Below are 21,089 nucleotides of genomic sequence, written 5' to 3' on the forward strand. Positions count from 1 at the left end.
ATCTTCCCGGGCTGACCCACAGAGACGACCATGTAAAGGCAAGTTACGAAGGGAAGACTGGGCCATGTTCCCCGGGACAGGCTCTGCCTTCATCCTCTACGTGACTCTAATCTGCGCTGCATACTCCGGTGTCCGGACAAACGAGATTGACAGCACCCAACCTGTCCTGTGTCTCGAGTTCCCCGAACATCTGAGCAGATGTGAGACTCCTGCCCAGCTGTGATCTCCCCACCCGGATGAGAGTGGGGGCCCTTTCCACACAGCGGTGCTACTTACAGTGACAGGCAGGTCTAGCGGGTTAAGGTGCTTGTCCTGCCGGCAGAAAGCAAAAAGCACAGAGAGAAGCAGATGGAAGAATGAGCTTTCGGCTTACATTCAGAACAGGACCAGGAGGGGAGACATTAACGGAGCAAAGCCATCAGAGAAAGACAGACAGACAGAATCACAGATGCTCCCGGCTGTCCCTCTAGATCCACCGAGAGCTTGGTACGTGGTCCCCCGTGAACTTCACCTGACCGAGCCCAGGGCACTGGCACACAACCAAAAGCCTTTCTTTCGCACACAACTGAGGCTTTTCCCAGAGAAATGTAGGAAGCTGGTGTTGGAAGGGCCCTAGGAGATCTTTTAATCTGGCCCCTTCATTGGGCAGAAAGACAAACTGAGACCCAGATAGGTTAACGCAGGTGCCCAGCCGACAGCAGGAAGCCAACTTAGCCTCCAGTTCCTGGACCCTTAGGCCAGTGCTTCTTCGCCTGCCCTGTCGTCCCTGACGTCCTCCCTTGCAAAACAGGGCTTGGTTGGCCTCCCGACACCCTTAGGAAGTGAGCGAGGCGGGTGTGGCTGCTCCCACATTACAGGTGAGGAAACCGGGGTTCAGAGAAGTGCAGCCATTTGCACAGCGTCACACGGCTAATGCTGAGGGGAAGGAGGGGGTTCAGAACCTGGATCGGAGGGCCTCTGTACACGAACTTGGCCTAAGTCCCTCTGCTCTTGCTTTGTAAATAAGGCTCCTGTCTGTCTCGCTCTCCTGGGGCTCAGCAGTAATGCCCAGAGGGTCCCCTCTCCCTTCCCAATTCTCTAACCAAGGGGCTGGCAAACTAAGGCCGAATTTAGGCTTGTTGCCTGTTTGTGTCAACAGGTCTCAGGGGAAGACAGCCACACTCACTCACTTACCTGTCTGGGGGCGCTGTTGGCTACAACGGCAAGGTGAAGCAGGTGGTGCCACATGGACCATCTGGCCCACAAAGCAAGAAATATTTACTCTCTGGACCTTGCGAAGAGCAAGTGTGCAGGCTCCTGCTCTAGCCTAAGCCCCGGGCAGGTCTCCCAGCTAATTTTCCCCTGGGTCTTCCTCGGCAGAGCTGCTCAGTGGGCTCAGCCCACAGAGGGGCAGGAGGAAGGACTCGGGAAAACGGCTGGCTTTCTGCTCTCTGCAGAGCAAAGGGCGGGTGGGTGAGAATTCTCCTCTTGGAAGAGCCCAGGTGAAAAGCTTGAAAAGGCAACCACGGACCTGTCTCTTGTCTTCAGGAGCCTTCAGAAAAAGCGCGTTGATCAGGGCGATGGCGTAGGTCTGGATTTCCTGGTTGGAGCTGTGCCAACAGAGAGAGAAGGCAGGAGAGACGACAAGAGTGACCAGCCAGGTGACGCTTAGAGATGGCTCATAGCATCAGTCACGGATGAGGATCAAGTAATAATCTGAGGCCAAGTCTCAAAAACCTTAAAAGTGTTCATTCAACAGATGCTAATGAGCTTCTTAAATCTGAGCAGGGGATACAGAAATGACTGGCCCGTTCCCAGAGAGCTCCATTTAAAATGGGACACAGATAATAAGAAATAGAGTATTTTATGTAACCATAATCATCATAGGAACAAACAGAGACTATTTGGCCCAGAGACGGGAAAGCATCGAATTCTGTCTGGTATCTCGATGGTTCAGGAAGACTGGGAAAAACTGCGCTTTACCCTAAGGGGCAAGGAGAGTTCCAGAGCATTTTTCACAGGGGCAGGACATCATCAGGTCTGAACTAGGAGAGGGAGCTGGCTTAGCGTGGAAGAGGTGGCAGATGAATGAGCAAGCAGACCAGCAGCTTGGGATACCAGCAAAGCAGAAGGGGGACTGGAAGACTCAGCAGAGTGAGAGGGGAGAAGGGCCAGGGAAGGAGGCGGGGGCAGGGACTCTTACTCACACCTGCAGGTGAGAGATGAGCTGTCCCACGGTGATTTCCTCTGCTATCTTCTGGTACAGACTCTGGCTGTTCAGGACCATGCTCTCCAGGATGGCCAGGGACCTCTGGAGGATGGACACATCCACCATGGGCTGGCTCACGTACCCTGCAATCTGAAGCCAGACAGAGCCAATCAGTCGGGAAGCACAGGGCCCGTGGGAGCTGGATGGCTGAGGTCCTTGACCCTAGCCCACGAAGGCTCTCTCCTCTCAGGCCTGCTGCCCACATCGGGGCAGGAGTTCCTGGGTGGAGAGTGGTATCTGGTTTATGGCTACCTTGGCCAATGTGCCAGGGATTCCCTAGGCAGGGATAACTCAGTTTCAAAGCACAGTATCCAGTCAACTGTGTTTCCTCAAAATCTAAGGGCTTAGTCCTTTGTTTTCAAAACGAGGGTTCAGGTGGGACAAAGGTGACTGCAGACAGCAGGGGATCCCACTGACAGACACTGGGGTTTCTCTGCACCTCTGGGCGCCTCCTCCTGACACGCACCGTGTGCCTGGGCACACAGACCGGCAGAGCCTTGGGGAGGCAGAGAGGACACGCGGAGTCTCGCCATCTAACCCCCCTTCTCAATCCCCACGACAATATTCTGACACGTGCCAGGTCCCTTTTGCCAAAATAGCTCCAGCACCAGGACGTTCCCCAAGTCTCAAGCCAACAGTAAGTGTAACTTCCGGTCAGGACATAAATTCACTGGTATTTGTTCAGTTTCCTGAACTGATTGTTGTCCTTTCTTGTGGACGAAAGGAGGGCCAAACGGGAAGTCTCCATTCCCATCAACTGAGTCTAATCTGACAGTCCAAACAGGCTTCTGGCAGATTTGTAAACAGAAGGCGCACTAGTAAGTACAGGGCAGATGCTCTGAACATCGTCCATCAGAGAGACGTGGGAGGCAGGACGCAGGTCAGAAGACCTGAGGATGGCACTGGCCCGTGGCTGGTGCTGCTTTGGCCCGAGGCGGCTCTGAGAGCCCAGTTCCATCTCCTTGGGGCAGGCCCTGAGGGCACCGAAGAGCAGGTCTATCCCAAGCCCCAGGACAGCCAGAGCTTGAGCATGAGAAATCTGGCCTCAGGGATAGAAAGCTGACCCTCACAAAACGCCACAGTGCACGCAGCGCCACTTCAGCCTGGAGAACAGCTGGCAGTGGGAAGAGGAGCGAATGACGGAGTGTGGGGGGCCTCACCTGCTTAATGAAGGTGATGGACACCATGTCCCAGGAGACAATGCCATGGTCCATGAGCTCTAAGAAGGCAGTCAGGGTGAATGCCAGCATCTCACTGTAGCTGAGACATGTGCAAAACACACACACAGTAATACAAAGATTCAAAACCGGGAACAGGTGGGAAGGCAGCCACAACAGGACAGATCTCATTGTGAGCACCGCACAAGCAATCGGTCAACGCGGCTCAGAGTCAGTGCTGGCACGCACACGGAGGTAGGCGGGGAGCAGATTCTGCCCAAGTACCTGTCACTGACGACTCGAGGCTGCTGCGTGACTAGGCTTTCCTTCTCTGCGCTGCCTCATCTCAGGAGACAGAATCACTTAACCATTGCCCAAGAACAAGAAGGATGCCAGGCCTTGGTCGAACCTATCACTTGGTGCCAAGGAAGCTTACGTCCCGGGCCCACCGTCAGGCCCAGAGGCAGGGGAGCGCAGGAGAGAGAGTACAGACTTTGGACGTGGGTTCAATTTCTGTTCAGCTATTTACTAACTGCGTAAGTTTTATCTTTTCAAACCTCAACTTCTTCCTCTATAAACGCCTGCTAATCTCCCAGGGTGGCAGGGGGAGCGAGATGACAACATATGCAAAGCCCTGAGCACCAAGCTAATGGGGAGTGAGGATAAAAATGTCTTCTCTCCTCATAATACATTAAATCCTCTAATTTCTGCAATGTGCTTTCTACTTAACAAACTATATTCCCACGTACAAAGCGTGTTCGGATCCATTTGCGTTAACAGTGCTCCCCATGCCAATATTGCCAGTAGGTATTATCCCCATTTTAAAGGGGAGGAAACGAGGGCCCCTCTAATCCTGCACTCTCAGGAGACCGAGGCACTCTTGGGCCAATGCTGATGATGGCGAGGGCTTTAGGATTTCCTGGGACTTAAACAAATACCCGTGATTAGCTGCTTGGTTTGGCTGAAAATTTCAATAGCTGATCCACTGGCTGAAAGATTTCTGACTCCCCGTCTGCCAGCTTAGGCTCCAGAGGCTCAGAAGGCAAACTAAACATCTGTTTATTCACTGCTGATCACGACAGCGCACAGCTTCCCACCACATTCATCTTAGCACTGGAGCAGCGAAAAGAGGGTCGTGGTGTATCGCAAAGCTGTGGATCTCCACCACTCTGTGACAATGGGTGGTAGGGAGACAGCGAATGGGGGCGGGGAGCCTATGGCAAACACAGAGGAAGGCCTGTGTGTGGAGTGGGGGTGACTGGAGAGGGAGGGAGGCAGGGGGAGGTGAAGAACAGACAGATACCTGTTCTAGTCGGTAATGGACAGTCTGCTTGCTAACCTCCATCAAGCCAATCACTAACATACAGGTCTGTTCATGAGTTGACCTCTCTCTGCCTGAGTTCTGCGGCCTCTATTTTCACTGCTCACCCGGCACAGTACTGCTTTGGGTGAGAGCCCACCTAGACTGTAAGATTCAGGACCACAGTGATGAACTGTGTCCCTCTGTGCGTGCTCCAGTGCTCGGCACACTGCTCTGTGTGCGGAAGGTGTTCCAGAAACTCGTCTGACCCGATGGGAATGAGAGTCGGATGCTCTGTGTAGAGCAGCGCACCCCGGAAAGCTGCACACGAGACCTCGGTAACACTCACTGGGACAAGAGCTTGGTTCCACTCTCCACGAGCCGCGTGAGCACCACAATGCCATCCATGTTGATGAACTCGGTGGCGAAGGTCACGTCTGCAGAGAGCTTGGCCAGTTCCTTCATGGCGTCCAGCCGGGTCTCCATGTTGGATGACTGGGTCCTCTCCATCAGCTGCCGAGCAGCCCGGGACTGTGAGGGTAGGAACAAGACACATGCCATCTGCTCTGTGTGGCGGGTGACCACTGTGCGGACAGCTCTGGGGGGCCACTCTGGGAACTTCCAAGCCTAGGGCAGGACTAGTTTTTGCACTGCTCAGGAAATGTTTTCTGGACCAATTAGGAATGGACCAATCAGGAACTGCCAGTGTGCCAAGACCAACTCCGTAACAGTATCTGCACCCTTTCTGTAGCTCTCTGGTCCATGGATTAAGACACTCCCACCATGGGAGTAGACAGTGACCCAGGAGATGACAGTCCACTAACTGTGGCAAGTCACAGAGAAACAGGTACTGGTTCCACCCAGGGCAGTTTTCCGTTCATTAAAGCCATCAGACTGTGGCAGTGGTTATCTCTGGAAGTAATGAGCTCTCCATCACTGGAAGCAGTCAAGGAGAATCTAGACAACCATCTGTCAAAGATGCTACAGAGGGGATGCCTGCAGCACTGGGTGGAGAATTTAATCTGACCCTGAAGATTCCTTGCAATCTGAAAATGTGATAAGCCTCACAATTTTTTTTTAACTTTCTCTCAAAGTCTACATCATGGCTCCTCAAAGTAGCAGTCTTGGGGAAACGTTAAGAATATAAAGGAATGGGAAGTAGCTCATTTCAAAATGGCTTTTTGACGATGGGGACTGGTGACAAAGCCCCCTCCAGAGCGTGGGCACTTCCCTGGCAGGATGCGCCCCTTGCGGCCAAGCTCCGGTTAAAGTCCCTCTCCCAGTGATGGCTGGTCTTTCCTTTTGCTGAACTTGTTAGCGTTACAGTCGGTGCCTCGCAATTTGCCACTTCACCGTTCTCTCTCGCCCGTGTGTCATTTCATGTTCTCAGCTGGAACTGGGGAGCCTTGGGAGCCAAAATGCTCCTGCAGTTTTTATTTCTTCTTACAGAGCTAAGCAAGTGACTGAGGCTCAGGCCCACTGCCAGCCGAGGAGCCAGGCCTGTTCGCCTCGCTCCCCTTCGCCTCTCCTCTCTGACACCCAGATGGCCCTGTAACGGCACACTGCTCTCCGCCATACAGAAACCCTTCAAGACCTCTACGGAGGCGAACACGTCCGGAGAGAACATCGGGAGAAAAAGTCGCCGGAGAGCACGGTCTGGGAAGCACTGGTCTGTGTCGCACTCAGAAATTTCCAACTCCAAATGGTAATGTTCCCCCGGCGACAGCGGTTCTGGGTGGCTGCCTCCCACTTCAGAGACGTGCTTCTGGGAAAGCCGACTGCTCCGTGAGAGAGGTCTGTAAAATGCTTCTTCTGTGAAAGCGAGTGACTCCCAGACTGTGACATTAAATTAGCAGAGCTGGGGGGCGGCGGGGCGGGGGGGACGGGACTACAACGAAGTCCCTAAGTTGAGCTCAGAAGAGAGGGAAGTGGAGCATGACGGTAAGAAGACTGGCCCAGAGTCAGGCGGACCTGGGCAGGAGCACCGACCTTGCCGCGTTTTCAGCGGGGTGGCAAGTCATTTACCTCGGTTTCCATGTCTGCCCCGTGGGGCTGTCAGGAGTGCCCATCTCATCCGGTGTCAGTCAGGGTGCAGACCCAACACATGCAAAGTGTTTGGGAAACGCTGGCTGTCATTCCCTTCCTCAGTCAAACCAGTTTCGCTCGTCAAGAAAACAGGTGTCACCATGCCCTTCCTTTTCTGGCCGCCCTTCTGCAAACGTACCCGGGCCCTGCTTATACCGACTGTCCTCTGCCAGGGCCGAGCAGTCAGGGCGCATCCCTCCGCCTGGGATTCGGGCTCCTCCGTCCTGACCCCAGAGGGCCCTGTTCCGTGAACTGCCCCTCCTTCCTGCACTCTCAGCCTGCCTCTCATCCATCTTAACATACGTTCAAGGGCACATAAAAAACTGCAACAAGTTAACGGCGAAGGGTTTGAGGAGGCGAGGAACAGGGGAGATGAGGGACAGGACTGGGACGGAGACCTTCGGCTGCATCTTGGTCAAAACCTGGTACCTGAAGCACTCGAATGGTTTACCTCTTTTGAAAAAGTACACCTTTTGGACTCTACATTTCTGAGCTACTACGGTCTCCATCTTACTTCCTTTTATAACCAAGCTTCTTGATAATGTGGTAAACTCGAGGTTCTCACTTTTTCACTGCTTTCTACTCACGGCAACCCGGCTCACCCCTCCACAGCGGTTCACAGGAAGCCTGTTCAGCAGCGACCTGCTGACTTCCCGCGTCCACAGACAGCCAGCCTGCTCTCCGTTCGCCGGACCTCTGCCCTGCAGACCACATCTCCTTCCGTCTCCGCACCGCCTGCCCTCAGCACACAAGCCCTTTCTCGCTCCTGCTTCTCTGCCTACCCCTCTGGTTGCCTCCTTACTTGCCTTTACGGGCTGCTCTTGCAGAAATTAGGGGTCACCCTGGAGTCTCTCCTTCCCTTCCACCAGGGTGTCACCACGTTCATCCAGTTGACCTCTAAATCTTTTTCGTGACCATCCTTTTGTCTCCATTGCCATTTGCCTTCACAGGCTATTAACATCCCTCACTAGTTTCTTAGAAGATTCTTTCCACGACCCATCTTCCTTTTCTTGGCCCATCTTCCACCGTATCACTCAAGTGATCTTTCTGAAATATAAATCTAAACATAATGCACCTTCCTGCTCAAAACCTTCTAGTGTTTCCACCTTCCCTTCTAGATAAGATCCGAACCCAGAACAGGCCACCAGAACTTCAGGATCTGGCTTCTCACCCACTGCCGCAGACCCTCAGCCACCCGGCGCGCCCCCTTCCCCTAACAAAGCCCGCATCTCTCCCTTTTCATGGTCTTCCCTCTTCAGCTATTCTTGCCCAGCCTTCAACATCTGAGCTGCGTGTTCCCCTATCTGGGCAGCCTTTCTGAGAACCCACGGGCTGAGTCAGACGGTCCCTTTTCTGAGTCCCTACAGCTCCCTAAGCAACTTTCCATCAAGACCCTTGAGAAAGGCCACACATTGTACTTGTTTGTTCACTACCCAACAAGGCTGTGAGAGCAAGGAATGACCTGTTAAGCCCCCCAGTCTCTGCCCAGGGTGGATGCTTGTTAAATAGGTCAATTCCTAGGGTGAGCGGAGTACCTACCGGGGAGACAGCCAGCTGTAAGATTGTCCCATTCTTAATGTCACTGCGAGTCTGGGGAGCAGAGAGAAAAAAGAGCAACTGAGATAAAATATTAAAATTGTATAAGCAAGTTGAATAAGAATTTTCTGCTCTGGCTGGTGTGGCTCAGTGGATTGAGCGCTGGCCTGTGAACCAAAGGGTCGCAGGTTCGATTCCCAGTCAGGGCACATGCCTGGGTTGTGGGCCAGGTCCCCAGTGGGGGTGCATGAGAGGCAAGCACACACTGACATTTCTCTCCCTCTCTTTCTCCCTCCCTCCTCCCTCTCTAAAAAATAAAAACTTAAAAATAAAAGAATTTTTTCATTTTTAGGGGGGTTATAACAGACTCTTCAGTGAGGCCCTCTCCCCTGCTGCCTGCTTCTCGGCACAAACTTCTAAGGCCCCCTCCAAGTGCCCTGGGCTCCCAGGAGGTAAAACCATGGTGTCCCAGCCGGTAGTGGAGAGCAGGGCTGGCGCTCCCGGGTCTGCCCAGGGAGCAGCTCGGTCCCTGGGGAGCGGAAGCTCCTGGGCAGAAGTGAGGCCAACAGCGTGGTCTCCTTGGGTCGCTCACTGCACAGCAAGGCCTGTGCTGACTCGCTGCTCCCGGCACCGACTCGCTGCTCCCGGCACTGACCTGCTCGGTGATGTAGAGCTGGGGCCCGTCCGCATAGCGCAGGGTGTAATACTCCGGGTTTGGCAATGACCACCTGTGTGAGGGACAAACAGGACAGCGGTTGGCGCCCCCTCTGGGCCTTTCTAGAAGCTGCAGATACACAATTTCAGTAGAGTTGCTCAAGGGATCTGGTGGCATGTTTGGAGGGCCAGCGGACAAAAATCAAAGCTTCAGGTTGAGATACTGAAAAAAAAAAATTCCCTCCTCCAGGCTACCAATACCCTTGTAAGATTGGCAGCACCAAAGGAGGAACACCCAATTCAGCGTGGGCCTCAGACCCCGCCAGGACCTCAGGCAGGGCACTCCTGGACCTGAAGGAGGAGCCGAGGGTTCACAGAGGTCTGAGGGCACCCTCATTAGCTGTCCCTCCTTCATAAGACAGCGGTCCACGAAAGCCCCGTATTGGGGGCCTGGCCGACTGGAGGGCCTGCAGTGGAAATAACTCCAGACCTGGCAGCGCTCCTCGGTCTGCAGCCTGCCGCCATCCCCGACAGGCAGTTTCGACTTACCCATCGCACACTTCCCTGATGATGGACGCCAGGGGCCGCTTCTGAAACACAGAGAGAGAGCGCACCTTCAACCACAGCCTCCTTGTGCCCAGGTTCTGATGGCGGGCTGCCGAGCAGGGTCATCCTGGGGCCTGGGCACGGACTTCTTCCCTGAGAGCTTGTGCTGCAGAGGCAGGCAGCTCTCCCAAGCCCTGGTGACCAACCTTCCACAAGGTGGGACGGGCCTCGACTTTCCTGTTGCTGGTTCTTACTCCTGATGCCAGTGATCCCCATCCCTAAAGACACCACTGCCATGCTCGTCCCAGATCCCCCTCTGTGCATCGCTGTTCCCCATTTCAGGAGCTTACCTGGTCGATTTCAAGGAGCTGAGCGTTAGCACCTGGCCACTCAATGGCCACTTTGACGATATCTGATGGTGGTGGCATTGTTCCCAGGGGGCCCTGCTTGTCCAAGATGTGCACACAGACACAGCTGCTTGGGGAGGAAGAGTCAGAAAGAAGGAAAAAGTCACCAAGTCTGCCTTCACCTTTTATTCTCGTGAGCTACTTTTGGAAAACTGAAAGACAGACAGTACTCAAAAGCTGAACACATGAAACTACTTAGTTTGAATTTTTCTGGATCACACCACAATCTCTCCTCAGGCTTTCCGACTCTTTAGATTAAATCAGCAAGTAGAAATGGGACCAACCTATCCATCAACCGCAGATCAGCCCCTAGCAACATCTGCCAACGTGACACTTAAGTGTCAGGGACAGGAGGGTGCTGTGGCAGAGAGCGTATTCACTGCAAAGTCCAGTCTTGGGCCCGAGGGGGGAGAGGCGTGTGCTCTGAGGCGGGTGAGAGCAGACGCGGCCTCCCCTGGGTGGTGGGGCAGTCAGCTCAAGGGGCCAGCCCGCTCCTGCTGCGCGGTCAGGTCAGGGATCCCGGCCCCAGCAGCGCCCGGCCACATGCTCTCCTGCCTCCTCCCACGTGATTGCTGCCGCTCCTTCTCCCTCAAAGGACACCTCCCCTGTGCAGGACGAGGCAGAGTTCAGAAGACGGGGAAGAGAACGGGAACAGGAAATGCTGTTTCAGTTTCTATTGCAACCAAGGGTGAGGGCTGCTGAGAGCTCCAGGGTAGGGAGGTGAGGACAAAGGTCGCCCTGGAGAAGCTCAAGGCTTTGGAAGTACTTCTGACCCCCCTCCCCCACTTCTCTCCAGGATAAAGGAAAATAAATCATTTTGAACAAGTCTGGAGGGTGGGCGCATGTGACCGATATCCTAGGCAACTCTGCTGGTTTAGCTGTACGCCAAGCAGCAGCTGAAGCATTCTTTCTCCAAGTCCGATGATGGGAAGCCACCCAACTGATGGATTGTTTCCTCTGTATCTATACTCTTTGCCTGCAGGTCCGGGAGAGGCCTCTTAATGAAAAAGACCTTTTTCTCCCACCCCCTCCAGGTCCAGCCTTTTGCCCGCAATTCAGCTTCGCTGATGGAGAAGGCCTGCCTCCCCGAAACGTGCGGCAGCGCTGCTGCTGAGCTGTAGTTCCTGTGCGCTATCCATTTTCCAGCCAAAACACAAAGGTCACTTCTCCCAGCCTGTCAACACGGGAGAAGCAGGTACAAGTGCCATCCCCTGCAAATGAGAAAGAGGGAAGCTTCCACGCCCTCCTCCTGATCAGGATGGGTTGCTTCAGAAGTCAACAGTCACACACACCAGCATTTCAGGAATAACCACGTAAAAATATGGTTTTCAAAGTGCTTCCACTGAGTTTGCTGAATCCCTCAAGCAGCCTCATGAAGAAGACAGAATAGGATGATTACCTCCCTGTGAAGATGACAAAATGAAGTTCAGGCTTTGGTGCAGTTGCCCGAGTCCCCCCAGCTAATAAGCAGTAAAGGGGAGAGAACTGGAAGCTGACTTTGGCCAACACTCTTCCCCTCCCGCCTCGGGGGAGCCTGAATCTGCAACTAAACCAACCCTAAACGGATGGAGGTGGGCTGGCCCGTTGGCCCCTTAAGTTTCCACGACGTCAGCAGCTCCAGGCCGAATTTTTCCCATGTAACTGTTATGGGCCTAGACACACCACAGACCTCGGTGCAGAAAGCGGCCCCCTCAGAAAAACTCCGGGTTGGAGTGCTCAGCCCAGGGGACGCAGCAAAGCAGGGGTGGAAGCAGGAGTCTGTGGGCGCCAGGGCCGGCGTCCTCACCCTTACCGGTCAAACCACCGTCACTAGGGGCATGCCAGTTGCGAGGTATCATTCACACACGATGAAATGCACAGAGCTTTTGTACACATATTTCTATCAGATACATAATGGAAATACACACATCTCCCTGCATCCACCACTCAAAACTAGACTGCGAACGGTTTCACTATCCCAGAAAACTCCCTCCTACATCATTCCGGCCAATCCCCTGCCTTCCAGTCCTCCAAGAGGCGACTTCTTTCTGCCTTCTGTCACTCACTGGGCTGCTGTTTCTGTATTTTATACACCCGGGACTGAACATTACGGCTTCTTGGACCATTTGAATTTAGTTCGGTTCTCCCCGTTTTTAAAAAGAGCAGACAGAACAGGTACAAGAGAAAGAGCAGTGGCTGGGGTGACTCTACCCGCTGAAGCAGCACCCGGGTTTAGAGCCGAAGGACTCGGGACCCTGTCACAGTCCCTCCACTAAGTGTCTGACGTGGACACGGCCTTTCACCCAAGTCTCAGTGCCCTTCTCCTGGGACACGTGAGTGTTAAACTGTGGCATCTCAGATGCTTTCCGAGTCTAAAAGTCCACGGCTCTAAAGCAGAACTTAAAATGCTAACGCAGATTGCCCATTTCAAAGTCCTCGCCCAGAGAAACTACACCCTTACTTCCATGGTGCTGCTAAGAAACAAACAGTATTTTCTGGGACTCCTTTCTGATACAGTCTTTGGAGATGAACACGCTGAAGCTCATTCATTCACAGTTCCACTTTACTCTGACCCCATATGGCATTTCCTAGGCTGATTCTTTCTTTATTAAGTAAGTTAGCCCTGAGTGATTCCTGGCTGTTCCCAAAATTTATATCCATTTTAAAGCTTGGCAATTTGCAAACACCAAGACTATTCCAAAGATACTATCAACCACACTGTCGGCGACTCTGCCCTTTCCCACAAAGCCCAGGAAGCCCGTGGGTGTTGAGGGACCTCTTCCTGACCACGGCACAGCTGACAGACCAAGGTGAACACTCAGTCTTAACTGGACTAAGCTCTGGCAAGTAAAGACACAGACTAGAGGTTGGCTGACAATGGGCCCTGGCACAGAAAGGTGCTGGTCAGCTTCAGAGCAGGTACCAGAGCAAGCCAAGGTCATTCATGAGCCAAAGAAGTTTTTACTTCTTTTTGGAGAAGTAAAAACCAAGAGCCTTGCGGAGGAAACTGCTCTGCGGAAAGAATCCAAAAACGTGTAGGCGAGCGGAGGCTAGAAACTAGAAACCACAACGTCCCAGGAAGAGATGGAAGAAGCCACTGCAGGACGACTCCCCAGATTCCACGGCCACACCTCCTACACTCGCAGTACCTGAACTTCCCCAGGACTGTGCCACTGAAACGCCTTTAAGTTCAACTAGCCTGCATTTCTGTTCGTTGCAACTAAAACTCCCAAGACTAAGACTGACCCCAAGCTTTGAAGGAACTCTTAAATGGAGACCTGAACAGACAGCAGCATCATAGGCCTAAGATGATGCATCGAACAGGCCCTCAATTAACTCTGGCTGAACTGACGAAGCAGAACCCACTCAGGCAAGTCTGGCTCGTCCGAAACACAGCAGTTACAGCGTGGCTTTACAGCAATCACCTTGTACATACCAGTTAAGTGTAGATGCCTCTTGGTAGTTGATCGCTCACTTCTACAGCGTCATTACAGCAGGTGCTCACAAGAATCCTGAGACTCATCCCCGCTTTATAGGTTGGGCAACTGAAGGTCAGGCGGGTTGAGAAACTTGTCTTCCCTCTGCCTCCACTCAGGACTGGGTCACGAGGCCAGGTCTCAAGACCTCAACACTAGGTCTCTTCCCTCCCTGTAAGAATCCCTTTGATGACGCTAGCTAGCAATTACATAGTGCCTTGGTACTGTCCTAAGGGCTCTGCATGCATTAATTCACTTCACCCACACGGCAACCCTGTGTGCTGTGTTATTTTCCTCACTTACAGATGAGAAGATGGAGGCACACAAAAAATCAAGTTCCACGGCCGGTGTCACACAGCAGGGAAGTGGCGCAGCCAGAATTCCACCCCAGGCAGCCTGGCGTTGTCTGGAGGCCACGGGAAGGCAGGTGACTCTGCACCTGGCCCACAGCAGGCGCTCAGGGAGAACTCTGGTTTGCTGTCCGTGAAGCTAGAGCACTCAGAAGCTAAGAGACCCACAAGCAACAGCTCGCTCTCTGAACAGATGAGGGCACGCCACCGTCCAAAGTATTCAGTCCTTTGCCATCTAGCCAGTTCCCCTGGGCTGCCGGCTGTTTCTACAAGGCGGGCCCTGGACTTACACACCTCTCTTTTCACTAGCTATTCCTCCAGGGCAGGTACACCCCTGGAGTCTCCCGACCTAGCAGAGCACCAGGCAGAGTTATGGTTCAGTGCGCGCTGTGTGCGCTCAAATCCACCGGCTCTGACTTCCTCCACATCCATGCGCTAGGCTGGCTCTACACGAGAGGGGCTGGTGTGAATTGCCCGATGTCCCCTCCATGGCCCACCACCTCCAACTACACAGTATTTCCACTGTGTAAAGCTTTGTTTTCCTATCTGACGTGAGAATGTGGTTCACTGGAAAATCAGACTTGGTACACCCGACTCGTGTTACGAGAAAGGGGGAAGCATTCCTCTGCCTTCCCCCTCTGGAGACATCAGGGGGCGGAGGGCTAGAAGTAATGTTCTCCAGACAATCTTCCTGGGATAAAGGATCTCCTTGTGGGCAACTCTCCCAGCACTTACTTGCTTATTACTCTTTTCATTTTCATTTTAGAAAGGAAGTGGAACTTCGGTGGAAGCAATTCAGCAACATTGCAAACTTCTCGGGGTTATAAAGGGCCTCTTGCTCCACCACTCGGCCCCTACAGAGCTCAGCAGCAACAGGGCGAGGGGGCCGCAGCTCCACATGCCGGCCCAGGAGGCCAGGAAGTAAATGGCCCCTTCCAGGTGACATCCCTCACCTGCCCACCCCCCTGAAATTGTTACAGATATAAAGCTGCCTTGGAAAACTCAAAATGACACAAAACTGGAGGGAGGTGGCCATTGATCTGAAGGAGATAATCCTGTAAGATGGGAATTGAAAGCCCCGGTTTCAAAGGCTGAGCTGGGACAACAAGAGAAAGGTGGCAAAGTCAGTGTCTCTGATGAAGCCTTTTCTAAGTGGCTTCCGAATGATGTGCTTCTCCAATCTGTGCCGCGGAGCTTCCTCAATCAATCGCCCAGGCAGTGACTCTTCGCTGGGGCCGGGCCTGACAGCGGGTTGGGCAGCCCATCTTAAAGAAAGGAAGTGAAAGTTGATCCCTCCCCATTAGTGAGGAATTCAGAACGTAGAATGTGAGGCTTCCAGCTCTCCCCTCCCCCCTTCCCTTCTAGGTTAGGATTGCTGACTTTTTGTTCTTTCTTTTGCTTTTCAGTCAGTGGGGGAGGCAGGGGTAAGTTTGGTTTCCTGCAGCAGAATCCGCCACCCCAGGACAGCAGCTAGAGGTCACACCATGACTCTCATCAAGAACACAATCTCAACAGAGGCTTCCCCCTGAAACTTCTCCTCTGAGAAGTGACTCAACTTCCCTTAGTTCCAACCACTGAACACCAATGAGGCCCGAGGAAGAGAAGGGGAGCTCAGCTGGCACGGATTCCCGTTCTGACACTCACTGCTACAAAGGCTGAGAAGGACCATCCCACCAAAGGCAGCTGAGGTTTCTCCTTTCTGTTTAAATTTCCTGGACACAGGACTCACTCAAGCATGTGGTAAAAAGCCACCAAATCAGATAGAGCTGCAGTGTGGTGAGGGAGGGTGCAGGAACTGGGCGACAGTGTGGCTTCTTCCGCTCAGCATCTACTCTCAGAACTGCCTAGGTCTCCTCTCATCCCGTGTAGCACCTTCTGCGAGCTCCTGTGCCTACAGAACAGAGCTTACCCTCCCCGGGGGCCCACTCGGCTTACCCCAGGCCCGCGTGGCTTTCAGACCCTCGCTGGTAGATGCTGTGTCCGTCACAGCCGGCCGCCTCACTCCCTCAGACGTCATGCTCCTCTAAGTCTACAGTTTTGCCATCATTCCTCTCTCCATGTTCAGCAGACACACCCGCCTCATCCTTCAAGGTCCAGCTCGACGATCACCCTTTAAAGTGGACTTCCTCGTCCTGCCACCTCAGGCAAAGGTACGGGCCCTCGTCTGCACACCCCGTGGTTTTCACACACCTTCACGATCCCGCTCATTGGAAATTCTCTCCGGGCAGTGTCTTCCCTTGCTGCTTAAAGTGTGATCTGTACTCTGGCAGCACTGCCGTTCCGGGGAGCCCACAGGAAGGCAGAACCACCCACTGAATCAGAATCTGCCTTCACACAAGGTCCCCTGGGGTAGCTCACGTGCACCTCAAAGTCTGAGAAGCAGCTCTAGACCAGTGGTCCTCAACCCCAGCTGTGCATCACCAACGCACACCCCCGTTGCTGAAAAGCCCTCCTGGGATTCTCATGGGCCGCAGGGGCCCACGGCCACAGCTCCAGTGCGGTCAGCAGTCTGGGAACAAGGACTCATCGAGCCTGTGTAGTCCCCTGCCTACTCTCCCCCAAAGCAGCACAGTGCCCGGTACACAGCCGCACCCACAAAACTCCATTCCAAAAATACCCCCCAGGATGCCCCCAGATCTGTCTTTCAAACAGAAGAAAAAACACTAATGACAGAGGCCCACCCGTTGTCTAGAACTTTGCAAATTCCTGACCACAACAGAGGAAATGGATTTAAAGGGGGCAGTGTTTATAGATTGCTTGCTTTAGTTTTTGGGAATCAAAGGCAACAGAAACTGAGATGGAAAATATAGATGAACTTTAAGAGAATGTTGCCCTTCAAGAGACTCCCATGCTCGCAACAGGGAGGCAGAGCTGTGCAGGGAGGGTGCGTGGTGAGCTAAGGGTCCTAGTTTATGACGGAAATCCTGGGCTGTGGGCCTGACTCCTTCAATTCTGCCCATAACAACACAGCATTGTGTTTTGTAAAATCAGGCCAAGCCCTGTCACTTTATGAATAGGACAGCCGAGGTCCAGAGAAGCTGGCAAAGCCACACCACCAGTTAGGGACAAAGGACGGAGCAGGCCCCCACTTCTGGGTTCGTCCCTTGGCCGGGAGCACAGGAGGCCCAACTTCCTACAAGCACAAGGCCCTCTGCACCTTTGGCCCTGATCTACATGGGGGGGGGTGGGTGGTCAGACTAGATGTTTCTGAGGTCTCTTCCAACCTTGACCTTCTAGTGAGACAGTGTAGCTTAACAATTAGGAGCATGTGTCCTGGAGAGGGACAAACCTAGATTCGGTCTCAGCTCTCACAATTTCCTTGCCTATAAATTGGGAATTAGAATCACCCTACTCTATACGGTTGTTGTAAACATTGAGTGGGATAATATACGTAAACCACTTAAGCATAATACCCGACACGGAGTGGGCAGAATTCCAACTGTGTGAACTTGACGAACTTGCAAAAACACCGTAACCATGTTTTCCCAGCGTGAAAGAGCCCTACTGGCCAGGCTGAAGCATAATGATGACAAAATAAAAGGACATATGTGAAGGGGAGGGAAATCAACAGAACAGGCAAAGCACTGCTGGTGGTATTGTTCTACTATTATTATTATTATTATTATTTTCTTCTAGCAGAATAACCTTGGAGAGTTTTATAATAGTTCCAGTGCTGTGGCCAATATAATGGCACATAATAGGTGCTCAACAAACCTCTTCTGGTAACTCAAAACCAGTGCGTCTAATGGGAATACAAATTCAAACGCCTTAACCAGCCAGGCAGGTAAGCAAATCAGTCAGGTGGCATCTGTGCGGGGACTGTGGCAAACTGCAAAGTCGTCACTCTGCCTGCAGGAATTACAGTCAAACACTTTCATACACATTACGCAGCTGAGACAGCCACTTGGCCGTCTCCGCACACCACTGATTCCGGTTCTTCATCGCACCACACGGTGTCTTGCACATCATCTGAGCATTCCATGTTCCGGTCTTGTCTTGCCAAGTACACAACAACAAGCATCCTGAAGATGAGGCTGTGACTTACATGCCCCAGTCATCCTAAGTGGCCTAGAACAGTGCTGGCTGCTCCCCGCAGTGAGGGCCACGCTCAGTGGGAAGTTACTGAACTGACAAGCAGGCATGTTAACACCAGCCTAGTACTCCCAGCACCTTTGAGGTGCTACAGGGTGTGTGCATTTTTTCTACCCACATCCTCGGACCAGGCTGCCCTGGTGCAGGCTGCACTGAGACATGGTGATGGGTGGAAGAAGGACTTGTTCCTGAGCTACCTAGGCAGGCAGTAAGTACTGAGGTATCCAGACACATCATCTCTGCGTGGAACACACCAGAATATGCAGTGTACCCACAGGAACCACTGTTTTCAACAGGCATAGTCCCCACTTCCTGCACCCCCAAACTTCCTTGGCTCCTCCTAGAGGCAGGATATGGTATAGAAAGACTCCACATTAGCAGATGGGGGTCCTGGTCCTAATCTTGCCTCCCCGACTCACATTGGCTGGCCGGCAATGGAACTTTCAGGTGCTTCATTATTTTTACTAGTAAAGTGCAGATGACAATAATGATGACCTCAAAAGACTCTAAAGGGGATTAGATGCCACAGGCACACAAAGGCCCTGGCACCGCACAGCCCAACACAGCAGCCCCGGCACGTGTGGCTCCTGAGCATCGGAAGTATGGTTACCATGGATTGAGCTGGGCTGTAAGTGTAAGACACACACCAGATCTCAAAGACTGAGCACACACGCAAAAATATCTCCTTAGTAACATTTTCATATTGACTACATGTCAAAATAACATTTTGGAATATATTAAGTAAACACATATTATAAAGATTAATTTCACCTGTTTCTTTTTAACATAGCCACTAAAAGTTTTTTTTTTTTTTAGATTTTATTATTTTTAGAGAGAGGGAAAGGGAAGGAGAAAGAGGGAAACAAAAATGTATGGTTGCCTCTTAAATGCCCCCTACTGGGGACCTGGCATGGGCAACCCAGGGATTTGCCTTGACTGGGAATCGAACTGGCCCCCCTTTGTTTCACATGCTGGCACTCAATCCACTGAGCAGCACCAGCCAGGGCTAGGAGTTTTACCGTTACAGATGTGGCACTGTATTCCTACCGGACAGCACTGCTGTGACACCGGGCCTGGCATGTGGAAAGTATCCCAGTGCTGGTTTCCTTCCCTCACTGGTAGCACCTCAAGGACCACCCCCTTCCTCCGGCCTGAAGCCAAGCCCCTCATTCATTTTTAAAGTAAATATTTACAGTACCCAGCCCTGTGTGAGACGCTGGAGACACAAGGAGCAAAAGCAGACACTCTCTTCTTCCTGGGGCCTCGCTGTCTGGTAGGATAGGCAGGCATTAGCACCGCACTACATTGGTGTAAAACCGCCGCTGTGCAAGTGTAAGAGAAGGAGAAGTACCCAGAGTGATGAAAGTGGGGAATTCACTTGGAGGGGGTGTCAGACACCTCGGATGTCTCTGGAGGAAGTGATACTTGAGTGGAGATTTGAAGGATGAAGAGTTTACTGGACCAGGTCAGATGGCAAGAGAAGTCCAGGGAGAAGGAATTCTAAGCGTAAAGGTCCCAAGGAGGAGCGCCAGAGCGCGCTTGTGGTGTGAGGAGAGTAATGAGTAAGAGGGATTCGCAGACTGAGAGGAGGCGGGAGGTCAGAGGGCCCAGATCTCCAGGGCCTGGGTGAGGATCTGGGGCCGGCCCTACAAGCGTGGGAAGTCCACCAGTTTTCAGTACCGAAGTGTCCGGATCTGATCTGCACTTGGAAAAGATCCCTCTGGCCAAGGTGCGAGGCCCACAAGAGAGCGGCCGAGTGCAGTTAGGGCAGTGGCACAGTCCAGACAAGAGGCGAGAGAGGCCACACAGGAGAGGGAAGCGACGGAGATGGAAAGTGCATGGACTGCGGGTTACAGAGTCGTCCCGATCGACGGGGCAGAGTGAGGAGCCCTGAGTGTGTGTGTGTGTGTGTGTGTGTGTGCCTGTGGCGAGGTGGCGATGTCAGGAAAGTCTCCAGGGCTTCGAAGATGTGCACCCCGGACCCAAACACTCTCCCGGATCTTTCTGAGCCCTCTCCCATCTTGTCCTCCCGTCTCCACGCTCCGCATCTTCCCATCGCGTCCCCGGGCTCCATCACCCGATCCTCCTCCCTCCGACCCAGCCCCTGCTCCAGGAGGCCAGGCCCGCCCTCTTTCCCACCGGACACCCCTTCCCGGTGAGATGCCCCGTCGGGTCGGCCCGACCCAGCTGGGCCGCGACCCCTTGGGGGCCTGCCGAACCCGCTGGGTGCAGTCCGGGCCCGCCCTTTCCAACCCCTCAGCCCCCAAGGAGAAGCGCGCAGCAGACCCCGGCCCCCTTCCCACCCCGGCTTCGCCTGTCCTCGCCGCGTCCCTCGCGCCAGGCCTTTCTCCCAGGCCCTCCACTACCCGGCCCCCAGAGCGCCCCCCCACTCACCAGGGCGCGGACCAAGGCCCAGCTCCCGCGCCGGGGTCTCACCGCGGCTGCTTCCCCAGCCTCCGCCCTCCCGGCCTTCCACGGACCCCGCCCCGCGCACGCCAACACTGGCTTCTATTGCTCCCTTTCGCCGTCGCGCTGAACTCTCCTTCTTCAATTTGCTTATTTGCCTGTCACTCAAGAGAGGGCGGGCCCAGCTGTCGCGGGAAACGCCGGCGGTCCCCGCCCCGCTCGCGGAGGCCTCTTAAAGAAACAGCCTGCCTTCTCCCCCGCGAGTTATTGGATCAGGAGGAACGGATTTCTCAGCAAATGCAAGAGACGGCATTTTTTTTTAATTCAAACTTTTCATTTGGCATAGCCCGGAAGCGAAAGAAAGGGCTTTGATTCCCTTTGACAAATCGGAGGTTTTGAGGGCTAAGCTTGTCCTCTGGAGGCACTCCGACCTGTGCCCAGCAGCGGGGACAACTGAGTGGGAGGTGACAGTCGTGTCAGAGGCTGTGAGCATGCTCACCACCGAGATGGAGCTAATTATACCGGCACCCAGGGCTGACCGTGGGCGCTGAGCAGAGGCAGAGGGGTACGGCTCAGCTGTACTGTTGATAGAGACCCGTGGGCGGTGGCATTCGTCACTGCAACTGTGATGGGAACAAGGCCGGCAGGGCGCCAAGGCCTCACTTGTGCGATCATCTCCCTTTATACTCTGAGGTAGGTAAAATACTGATCTCCCTTGTTACAGATAAGAAATGGGCGCTCCAAGCGGACCAGAGATCATACGGCAAGTAATGGGCAGAGCAAGGCACCAACCAGCTTGTGCTGAAGTTTATCTTTAACCATTCTGCCTCTCACAGATCCCTGCACCAACTCC

At 53.5% G+C, this 21,089-nt stretch overlaps 1 protein-coding gene across 2 annotated transcripts in view; it reads right to left on the minus strand.

The window, feature by feature from the left end:
- ELMO2 (engulfment and cell motility 2) overlaps positions 1–20,302 on the minus strand; it is a 35,405-nt gene extending 15,103 nt beyond the window's left edge. The window contains exons 1-10 of one of the 2 annotated variants that reach the window (XM_037044199.1): positions 20,225–20,302; positions 9,877–10,004; positions 9,530–9,570; positions 8,982–9,054; positions 8,330–8,380; positions 5,055–5,236; positions 3,409–3,508; positions 2,187–2,338; positions 1,511–1,589; positions 277–312 (exon numbers count right to left, since the gene is read on the minus strand). In XM_037044199.1, coding sequence (XP_036900094.1) covers positions 277–312; positions 1,511–1,589; positions 2,187–2,338; positions 3,409–3,508; positions 5,055–5,236; positions 8,330–8,380; positions 8,982–9,054; positions 9,530–9,570; positions 9,877–9,954 — 792 coding nt within the window. In that variant the 5' untranslated portion in view covers positions 9,955–10,004; positions 20,225–20,302. The remainder of the gene's footprint in view (positions 1–276; positions 313–1,510; positions 1,590–2,186; positions 2,339–3,408; positions 3,509–5,054; positions 5,237–8,329; positions 8,381–8,981; positions 9,055–9,529; positions 9,571–9,876; positions 10,005–20,224) is intronic. The other variant, XM_037044200.1, reaches the window with a different exon arrangement.
- Between the last annotated feature and the right edge of the window lie 787 nt (positions 20,303–21,089).

Source organism: Sturnira hondurensis, unplaced genomic scaffold (genome assembly GCF_014824575.4).
Source record: "Sturnira hondurensis isolate 20B ecotype Veracruz unplaced genomic scaffold, ASM1482457v3 Scaffold0004136, whole genome shotgun sequence".
Taxonomy (NCBI): domain Eukaryota; kingdom Metazoa; phylum Chordata; class Mammalia; order Chiroptera; family Phyllostomidae; genus Sturnira; species Sturnira hondurensis.